At 43.0% G+C, this 10156-nt stretch overlaps 1 protein-coding gene across 1 annotated transcript; it reads right to left on the bottom strand.

Moving 5' to 3' along the window:
• Positions 1 to 5357: 5357 nt before the first annotated feature.
• Positions 5358 to 7976, bottom strand: LOC311054260 (dynein regulatory complex protein 11-like; the record flags this gene model as incomplete). Its single annotated transcript, XM_084070136.1, has 1 exon — positions 5358 to 7976. One exon carries the CDS (start codon positions 7974 to 7976, stop codon positions 5358 to 5360), a length of 2619 nt encoding a protein of 872 aa, XP_083926262.1.
• Between the last annotated feature and the right edge of the window lie 2180 nt (positions 7977 to 10156).

The raw sequence follows: 10156 nt of genomic DNA on the forward strand, positions 1-10156 counted from the left end.
CCTGAACCTTTTATTTATAAAACCCTAAATAATACCTTGCGGCACACTAACATGGAAATCTCACGTAAGAATGCAATACTTAACAGTATTCTGAAAAAACATATGTTTCTATATCAGTGGCGCTCAAACTTTTTCATGTCAAGGACCCTCAAAATGATATGTATTTGGCCACGGACCCCCATCTCAAACTATGTTGTTCCAGGGACCCCCAGAAGCAAAGATTTGAGTTAAAAATGTTCGCTTTAAAACAATATAATCAAAGATTTGCACACATTTTCACGATTTTTGAATAGCCAAAGTATAAAATAATGCTTTTTAGCTCAATCAAAAAGAGACACAGATGCGTTCCAGGTCTTAATGGGTTTAAAAGCACCACGGCACACAGGAGGGAAGCCGTGCAGGGAGGACAATATTTGCATCAGCAAATGCTACGGGCTGGGGCCGCACCTGTCAGCTGCTGAAGAGTAGAATGAAGGCACTATAGGTCCTCTCAATGGGGCTCCTCAAAGGCAGGTGGGCCAGTAGGGTACAATAGCAGTGGCAATACACAGAACAAGCTGTGGAGGATGAATTGGCATAATGACAAAATTAGAAGAAAGGTAAAAAAAAAATGACTGGCTCTAAATAAAAAAATCACACCTGTGTGAAGGTAGCGGCGCCTTTGATACATTTTGTCATCAATAAGTGTTTATAATGTGTTTATAGCCACGTGTCACGTGAAGCTTGACCAATCACTTTGTTGACGTGTCTGACCAATCAGAACGTTGACGCAAAAGCCAGGTATAGAGGGCTACCGCTCTATACCTAAAGGTACCTAAAGGTATAGAGCGGCTAGCGCCGCTAAAAAAACTAAATGGGAAGAAACAAAAACGTTATTTAGATATTATTCCTTATCCTGAGTTATCAAATCCCTGCCACTATTTGTGTTTCACCATCCCAGATGGCCTTGAAGAAAGGCATAGTCTCGCCCATTCAGATTCATTCCATTTGTACTTTACTCCTGTGGATATTGCCATACTGACTGGCACACCACTACATTCCTTTGCATTTGTAATAGCTCTTAGTCCTCTTTATCACTCACGTCATCCCCACTGTTCAGCGGCTCCTCCTCCTTTTGTCCCTAGTTGCCTCCATCTTTGTTTTCATCTCCATCATACGTAGTGCTGGAAAAAGTAAGTAAAAGTAAAATTATCGATACTGCAATGTAAAGATACTCCGTTAAAAGTAAAAGTCTAGAATAAAAAATGACAAAAGTATTGGTATCAAAATGTACTTAAAGTAAAAGTATGCAGAATGTCCCGTTTCAAGTCTTCAAATGTATACAAATCTTTTGAAAATAGCCGATCTACAAGCTCACAATGCGTCGCATCGCGACGCATTGTGAGCTTGTAGATCGGCTATTTTCAAATGGCCGAAATGTATATAGGGGCTGAAGTGGTTAATGTATGTTTTAATAATAATCAAAATCTACAAAGTAACTAGTAACTAAAGTTGTCAAATAAATGTAGTGGAGTATTACAATATTTGGGTCCGAGATGTGGTGGAGTAGAAGTAAATTAAGGTATTGGAAATTGGAAATACTCAAGGAAAGTACAAATACCTCAAAATGGTTACTTTCCACCACTGTACGTACATCCTCCTCATCCTTTTTTGAGGGGGGCTGGGGCTGCTCTGTCCACCTGTAGCATTGTGGGGGGGGGCTGGGGCTGGCCTTGTGCAGCTGTAGCATTGTGGGGGACTGGGGCTGGCCTTGTCCACCTGTAGCATTGTGGGGGACTGGGGCTGGCCTTGTGGCTGTTTGTTCGTCAGCAACCCCTAGGCCTGTTGAAATGTGAGCCGTTTGCCTGACCATGGTGAGCTGTCATGGCTGTTGCTAAGGTCTATCTACCTTGTTTCACAGGGTGAAGGCGTTCTGTTGTGTCTATCTACCTTGTTTCACAGGGTGAAGGCGTTCTGTTGGGTCTATCTACCTTGTTTCACAGGGTGAGGGCGTTCTGTTGGGTCTATCTACCTTGTTTCACAGGGTGAAGGCGTTCTGTTGGGTCTATCTACCTTGTTTCACAGGGTGAAGGCGTTCTGTTGTGGCTGAATGATGCCTCCGGCCGTCTGCTGGGGAAGGCCTCCCTGCAGCGGGGTAATCCATTAAGACAGGGAGGGAACGCATCTGTGTCATTTTAAGATGTCTTTGGCTATTCATTCAGAGCAGATATACAAGTTCATGAGCTTGTAGATATTCTGGTGTGATTTTTAAGAAATCGTGAAAATGTGTGCAAATCTTTGAATATATATATATATATACATTTTTATCTCAAATCCTTGCTTCTGGGGGTCCCTGGAACAAAATATTTTCAGAAGGGGGTCTGCGGAGAAATATGTCCTTGACAAGAAAAAAGTTTGAGAACCATGCACTTATCAGTGGTTATAGCAACAAACAAAAAAACAAACAAAAAAAGGAACTGTTAGGATTTAGAAGACATTAAGAGGAATCCCCAGAAGCGAAGATTTGAGTTAAAAATGTTCACTTTAAAAAACATATATATTCAAAGATGTACACACATTTTCACGATAAAAAAATAAATAAGATAGCAGATCTACAAGCTCGAAGCGCCTATATGACAGGCGCTGCATGCCACCAGGCTGCTGCATCTGCTCTGCTGAAGTAGGATCTGCTTGCTGGCAGTGGCGTGCACAGACATTTTGAGGGGCAGGTGCTCAAGTAAATTATACTTTTTTTTGTTTACTTGGTCCGCGCTTTTTTCCCCTCTACACCTATACCTCTTTGCCAAAATATAGCCGATCTACAAGCCCACAACGCCTCGCAGCGCGAGGCGTTGTGGGCTTGTAGATCTGCTATTTTTGGCTAAAGTTCTCCTCAGAAAAGGGATGCTAGGTTTCGAGTGGTTATGGTAAAAAGAAAAATCATATCACATAAAGATTTGGCGGAACCCCCTGTAGTAACTCTGAGGACCCCCTAGGGGTCCCGGACCCCCTGTTGAAGACCCCTGCTGTAAACTTTTTCAAAAGGGCACTTCTGGTCAAGAGGGCAAAGGGCAGGTGCTCTAGGACCACCTAGAGTCTATCTGTGCACGTCCCTGGCTGAAGTAGGATCTGCTTGCTGGGCATGCTGGATGACATACTGAGCCCTATGGGCCAACTCTGCATGACCTGGCCTCAAATGTTTTACTTAAGTAAAAGTAGCAATACTGCAATGTAGAAGTACTCTGTTACAAGTAAAAGTCCAGGATTCAAAATTCACTTGAGTAAAAGTACAAAGGTATTGGTATCAAAATGTACTTAAAGTACCAAAAGTAAAAGTACTAAAATGTTTGAAAATAGCAGATCTACACGCTAACGCAACGCGTTGTGAGCTTGTAGATCGGCTATTTTCAAATAGCCTAGGTATAAAATAGGGCTAAACTGGTTAATGTATGTTTTATAATGTAATAATTTATATCTGCAAAGTAACTAGTAAGTAAAGTTTTCAAATAATTGTAGTGGAGTAAAAGTACAATATTTTGCCTCTGAGATGCAGTGGAGTAGAAGTAAAAGTATAGTAAAGTAAAAGTACCTCAAAATTTTACTTAAGTACAGTACTTGAGTAAACGTACTTAGTTACCTTACACCACTGATGAGCACGCAGGGGTCAAGGCTGTTGTTGCTGCATTCGTCCCTGTCACACTCATGTTGCAGAATCGTAGGATCCCAAACAATGACTTGCTGCTGGAGGGCCTGCAGCTGTGGTGGCAGAAATCGCCGGGGCTGCACCGGTCGTGCAATCCGCTGAGCTTGTTGGACCTGGCGCGTCTGCTGCTGCTGCTGTTGCTGCTGCTGGTGCTGGTGAGGCCACCAGTTTGTGCGTGTTGCTAATGGAGACTTGTGGACTCAATCTGTCGCTAGTTGAGACCAGAGGGTTCCAGGGCGGCGTGCGAGAAGTTCCCCTCTTGTCAGCCTTCGCCAGAGGCTTCAGGTTGCTGGCCAAAACGATGTCTCTGAACTCTTCGTAGGATTGCGTTCTCTGGCTCACGGCTCGAAGTTTGGCGTCATTCTCCCTGCTGTGCCTCCGGTCAGCCTCCACCGCAGACGACAGCTCTCTCTCCAGCGCCGAGAAATCGATCACGTTGCCCTCCGAACCCTCCATATGGTCACGCTGTGTGACCTTGGTGAATGTCGATTCTTTGCCGTTTGGTTGGAAATCTGTTTGAAGATCAAAAGTAAAGTCAGCAAGGCTATAGAGGACAGACCCCTGTCTGAATGTCTGTAAGTACAATCATACAGTCAGAGTCTCAAAGGGGCTTCTTTCCATACAACACTCCTCCTTATATAGGCTGTCAGATGTGTGGTCTGACATCACACACTATACAAACCATTGCCTACCAACGCTAACTTGCCTACTGGTGCATTAAGAGAAATGTTGAGTTTCCCAAATAAAAAAAGGACGGTAATTAAGTACAAACAAATGTACTTTGTTACCACTGAACACAGGTATTTAGGAGGGTGATTAAAAGAGCACAAATGCCATTATGTGCAAGAGTATACCAAAGCTCACTTACAGTATCTTCAAAAGAAGTATTTTTTTAAATCTAGGATAAAGTAATTAAAAGAGCCTAATTTATCATAAGTCTTTCACAAGATAGCTTCATATTTTCAGTTTAAACATTAAGGCTAGCAAAATATGAAATATTCCCCAAACTTAAAGTAACAATAGGATGCATCGCATCACAGCGGCTAGCTTAACTGTGTCTCACAACTTTGATAAGAGAGTTGGGCTCTACCAACATCAGCTTAATCCATTGATTTATAATCTTACAATTCTATGTTCTTATATTCCTTTTAGTCCTAGAGTCTCAGACAAGTCTAAAACAATTTACAATATACTACTTAATTAGCCTAAGTAAACACAATAAAGAATAAACAACAATTTATAAATAGATACCATTAACCTTTGTAAGTGAATGTTGTGGATTATGTCTTCACAAGCCAAGCTTTGTCAATACAATAAAGACTAAAAGTAGTGACAATTGGAATAAAACCATCCCATCTGGACCTTCAGGATAAATGAATACATTTAAATGTATATGCAATTTAATTGAAAGAAACTCTGGAAGACTATTGAATTAGTAGCGGCCCACGTGTGATACAAATGATGTGAATTATATGACGCAAATACAACCGTTAACTAGCTTGGTGTTCGTAAATAAATAAAAATAAGGATCCATTAAAAAATAACAGTAATTGTGGCAATGCGAATGTCACAGTGAAAATACAGCCATTGACTAGGTTGGTCAGTAAAAAATAATTTTGAAATAAATGGAGTCCGTCGCAATTGAATTCATTTAATTTGGGTAAGAATCACAATCTTATTTCTTTCCTTTCTGTTTCTCCGCTGCCGCTTCTTCCTTTTCTTTGGCAACCTTAGCCCGTTTCTTTCCCAGAGGAGTCTTTGCATCCCAGCCCTTGAGGGCCGTTTCAGCTTGAGTGACCGGCTCGATCTTGGACAAGGGCTCAACAAACTCCTCGGCAGTCAGCGGTTTCTTGGCCAGCTGCGAGATGCGGTCTTCGGTCAGGATGCTGCCGATCACCTGCAACATAAGACCCGGGGTGTAGCCGTCAGAGATCTTGGACAGGGCACTGAGGTCCAGGGCACTGGTCACCTCACCTCCTTGTTTCCTGATTAGCTGTTTCCAAAGTAGGTATCTCGAGGAATAGTCGGGCTTTGGTATGCATAGAATCTTATTGTAGACCTTAGTTACTGTCTTGATGTCAGTGCCCGTCGGATCCCTTGATGTCCCCAGGAGTAGAACACGTTCCCCCGCTTTGAGCGCCTTGAGGACCTTGGGTAAGTCTTTCTTCAAGCGTTTGACGTCTAACTCTTTGTCCTCCTTGGGAACTTTCTTGTTAAACATCTTATCTGCATCTCCAATCCACACCACTGAAGGCTGCATGAGTTTGGCAACTTTAAAGACGATGTGAAGCATCATGGTAAGGCCTTCCTGGCCCGGGTACTTCCCAACTATATTCGCCGGTGACAGGTCAAATAGGTTGGCACCTACCTCTTGGCAAACGATATGGACCAACTTCTTCTTACCTACGCCCGCTGGCCCTGCCAGCAGTATGGCCTTAATCAGAGGAGCCTTCTCATGGACCAACTGGGAGCCTAAAGGTAAGATAGCGAACAAAGTTATGACTTGCCGCACGTCAGACAGGGAAGGCATGACCTCAACGTCTTCTTGTCTCAATGTGTGCCCGAGGTAGCTGTAGTCGCCAAGGTAATCACGCATCGTACAAGGTTCTGCCCTTATTAACAAGCCACACTCCACCAGTTCCTGACAAAGAGAGTCCAGAGTCCTGTCGGCCGTGATGTCAATTTCCTCTTTCTTCTTTTTCCCACCCTTCCCTCCTTTCTTGTCTTTCTTACCCTTCCCACCTTTCTTCCCCCCTTTCTTACCACCTTTCTTACCCTTGCCCCCCTTGGCACCCTTCTTCCCCTTGGCTTCCGCGGCTTTACGCTCCTCCTCTGCTTTCTTCATTTCTTCCAACTCCGTCCTCATCTGTTCATCCACCTGTAGTCTTAGCTCCGGCTCGACCACTTTCCGCTGCATCTCCCTGATCAATTCCTCGTCATGCCTTTGGATGAAGTTCTTTGACTCGTCACGTTTGTGCCACACGTCCGCAAACATCTTGTGCCCCACCTCTATGTCGTCCAGGAACATGGACGGTTTCAGATGCACTACCTGAGGCTTCTCCTCGTCCTCTCCCTTTCCTTTACCCTTTTTATCCCCCTTTTTCCCCTCCTCCTTCTTCTTTGGCTCCTTCTCCTTCTTGCTGGCGTCGTCGTCTTCCAATCCCGCGGCGAGTTCCTCTGCTTTCAGTTTCTCCGCCACGATGAGAGCCGAGCCTCCTTCCTCCTCGCTGGGGAGGTCCGGATAAGATCCTTTTTCTACAAAGAGTTCATTGATCCACTCGCGGATCTCCTCTTTCATGGCCGCGGCCATCGTGACGGCCTCCACTTTCCACATGTCGTCCGTGATGGTCACTATGGCTACCTCGTACTGCTCCTCGTGCACCTGCTGTTTATCCCGCCTTCGGGCCTTGGTGGCCTGGAGGGTGGTGTTGTCCTCGGGGGCGGGTTGCTCGAGCCCCGTGTCCATCATGCCCAGAAACTTCAGCTCTTCCTCCCGGAGCTTTCTCGTCGCCTTCCTGTCCATGCAACCTTTCCACAAGGACTGAATGCTGACCGCGGCCGCATTCTGGGCGTCCTCCCCGCGGTCCATGTTGGCCCTCCTCTGCCTCTCCTTATCCTCCTTCTCCTGCCGCTCCTTCTCCATCTGCTTCTGCAGCCTCTCCTTCTCCTTCTCCTTCAGCTTCGCCTGCTTCTCCCTCTCTTTCTCCTTCTTGGACATCTGCTTTTCCTTACCGTTCTCGTTCTCCTCGTTCTCCTTTGGCTTCTCCTCATCCTTCTGGATCTCCTCATCATCATTCTCTGGTGGCCTATACCTCACCTCCTCTTCCTCATCTGAGTTCATGTTCTCTTCAGCTTCTTCCTCAGCCCTCCTTATAGCTTCCCTTTCTGCTTCCTTTTTTGCTTCTATCTCGTTGAGAATGTCCGTGACCATCCCCTGTCGCTCTGCAATTTCCTTTCTGTGTTCGACAATGAAATAGTGAGGGATGGGGATCTCGAGCTCTGCGGGTGAGAGCTTCAGCTCTTGTAGAATATGATCCAGGTAGTGGAACTCTGAGAACTCAACCTCCACCATTTCATTCTTGAGCTCCAACACTCTCCCTATCACTCCGTCCAGGATCTCACGTAGGAGCAGCCTCTTCTGGGGGTGGACGATCTGGTCATAGGCCTCCTCCAGGCCCCTAAAGGCTTGCACATAACGGATGTAAAATCTGGCCATTGTCGGGAAATACTCGCTTCCCTTAACCTCCTGTTGAGCGGGCTCCTCATCAGTCAGGAGTACGCCCAAAGCCTCCATGGCTTTCGCCCACAAGCTGTTATACGCTATTTGTGACATATTCGCGTATGTGCTTGCCTCTAGAAAGATTACATATTAGAGGGATTTACTACAACAGCTTATATAGTCAGTCTGAGCTCTGGTCTGACGTCACACAATGAGAACGGTGGCCTAACAATGGTGATTTGTGCAGGCAGGTCCTGAATTTAGTTTCCCATAATATTGTCAGTAATGTATTGTTATTGTGTAACCGTTTTACCAGAGCCCTCTTAGTCGGCCTTACTGCTTCCACCTCTCACGACGAGGACTTTTAGGGTTGATTTCGAGAGGTAATATTGTCAGTGTAAGGTCTGTGATGTACAGTTTAAGTTGAGGCTTAAGCCTGCACACATTTCTCTCTTAAAGGCGCTATGCCATCAAAATCAGTGTTTACATACTTTTATGTCCCACCCTTACTTATAAACCATCTGTGGAAACATCAATTTATCTCTTCTCTACTTCTGTCCACCCAACGAGAAACATTCTTGAGTTAAAAAAGGAAAATATGTGAAGAATAAGCAAAACTTTTGAATACCTATTACTTATATAAATAAAATAGATTTTATTTTCTAAAAAACTACAGTATTCCTCTGAAATCACATATGGATGGATATTGAAAAGAGTTACCTTAACGTTTGATTTTCAAAACGGTTTACTTTGTAAATTCAAATACTGGCTCCAGACATTATGCATGTATTCATTTTTATTTGGGTCACAAACATTTATGAAAAAAAAAACATAATACTCACATCCACTGTCCTCCAAGTTAAATGACACTTCATAACAGACATAAATGGTGGTAGTTTCCCAGAGTAGCAGGACATTAATTTACATTTAGGGCATGAACACAGTTCATTCATATTTTAGGGTAAAGCAAGTGTGGCTATACAATATGAATGACATATCGATATCATGAAATGAGACTAAATATCGTCTTATATTTTGGATATCATATAATATGGCATAAGGGCTCAATCATTTAAGCCCTACTTAAAAAAATATAAAGACTAAATTGCAATAATATCCAATCTACAACTACACAGTTTGTACATCGGCTATTTTGCTATTATTATTATTGTTATATTATTATGATAATAATGCATAATTATCGTCACAATACCATATTATCATCACCATATCGATAAAGGTATTTGGTCAAAATAATGGAGATTATTAGATTCTGTCCATGCCACCCAGCCTCTACAACAGTGGTTCTCAACCTTTTGAGGCCGCAAGCCCCTAAAATTATCATATTTGAACTGGGGACCCCCTGAAGGAGTTGAGGCGTTACATTTAGTTTGACTCAGTTCCACAGATAAATATTGTGAAAATAGCCAATCGACTACAGTAGCTCACAACTAGCTCTCATCGCGAGGCGTTGAGAGCTTGTAGATCGACTATTTCCAAAAATAATTGCATCTTCCTTATATTATTTGACAATTTGGCCAAATGTTTGACCAGTTTTTATAGTCTAGTTTGTTCATTACTTTTGATGCGCAGTTGTTGTTTTTTCTTTGGAGGCATTAAAAAGGGTCTCTTAAAAGACCTTACATTTGCACTTCACTGTCATCTGGGGACCCCCAAAAAAATCCCGACGCACAGGTTGAGAACCACTGCTCTACACAGCACAGGAATGTTATACTTGTGAAGTGCGGTGAATCATAGAAGAGTATCCAAATAAGGCCCAGCAGAAAACATATTTATTTTGTATTCAACAGTTTTTCTGTTGCGACAAAGTATAAAGATCAGATCTATTATATTATATTAGGTGACTTGTGATGTTATTGTGGAATCTTATGTCACTCTGGAGGATTATACAAATGCTTACTATATAGTCAATTGATAATTATCACATGTTAACGTTTCTGTGAAAAAAGAAAATTAAAGTGCTGAATATTCACAATATACACACACCGTGATTAGTACGATTTGAAAACCACAGCAATGCTCAAAACTACCCTATCAGGCTAAGCTATTTTCAGGTTATTATGTTTAAGATGGAAGCTACTCAACGTAGGTAGCTCTAGTCTCCATTCTATCTGCCATACTATGAACTGCATTCATGCACTCATAATGCAAACTGGATGATATAATCGGTACTCAATTTAATCATCACCCATCTTGTATAAACATTAGACTATAAAATGATTTGATATTTTATG

Source organism: Gymnoscopelus microlampas (genome assembly GCF_963454915.1).
Source record: "Gymnoscopelus microlampas genome assembly, chromosome: 10".
In the NCBI taxonomy this organism is placed as follows: Eukaryota; Metazoa; Chordata; class Actinopteri; order Myctophiformes; family Myctophidae; genus Gymnoscopelus; species Gymnoscopelus microlampas.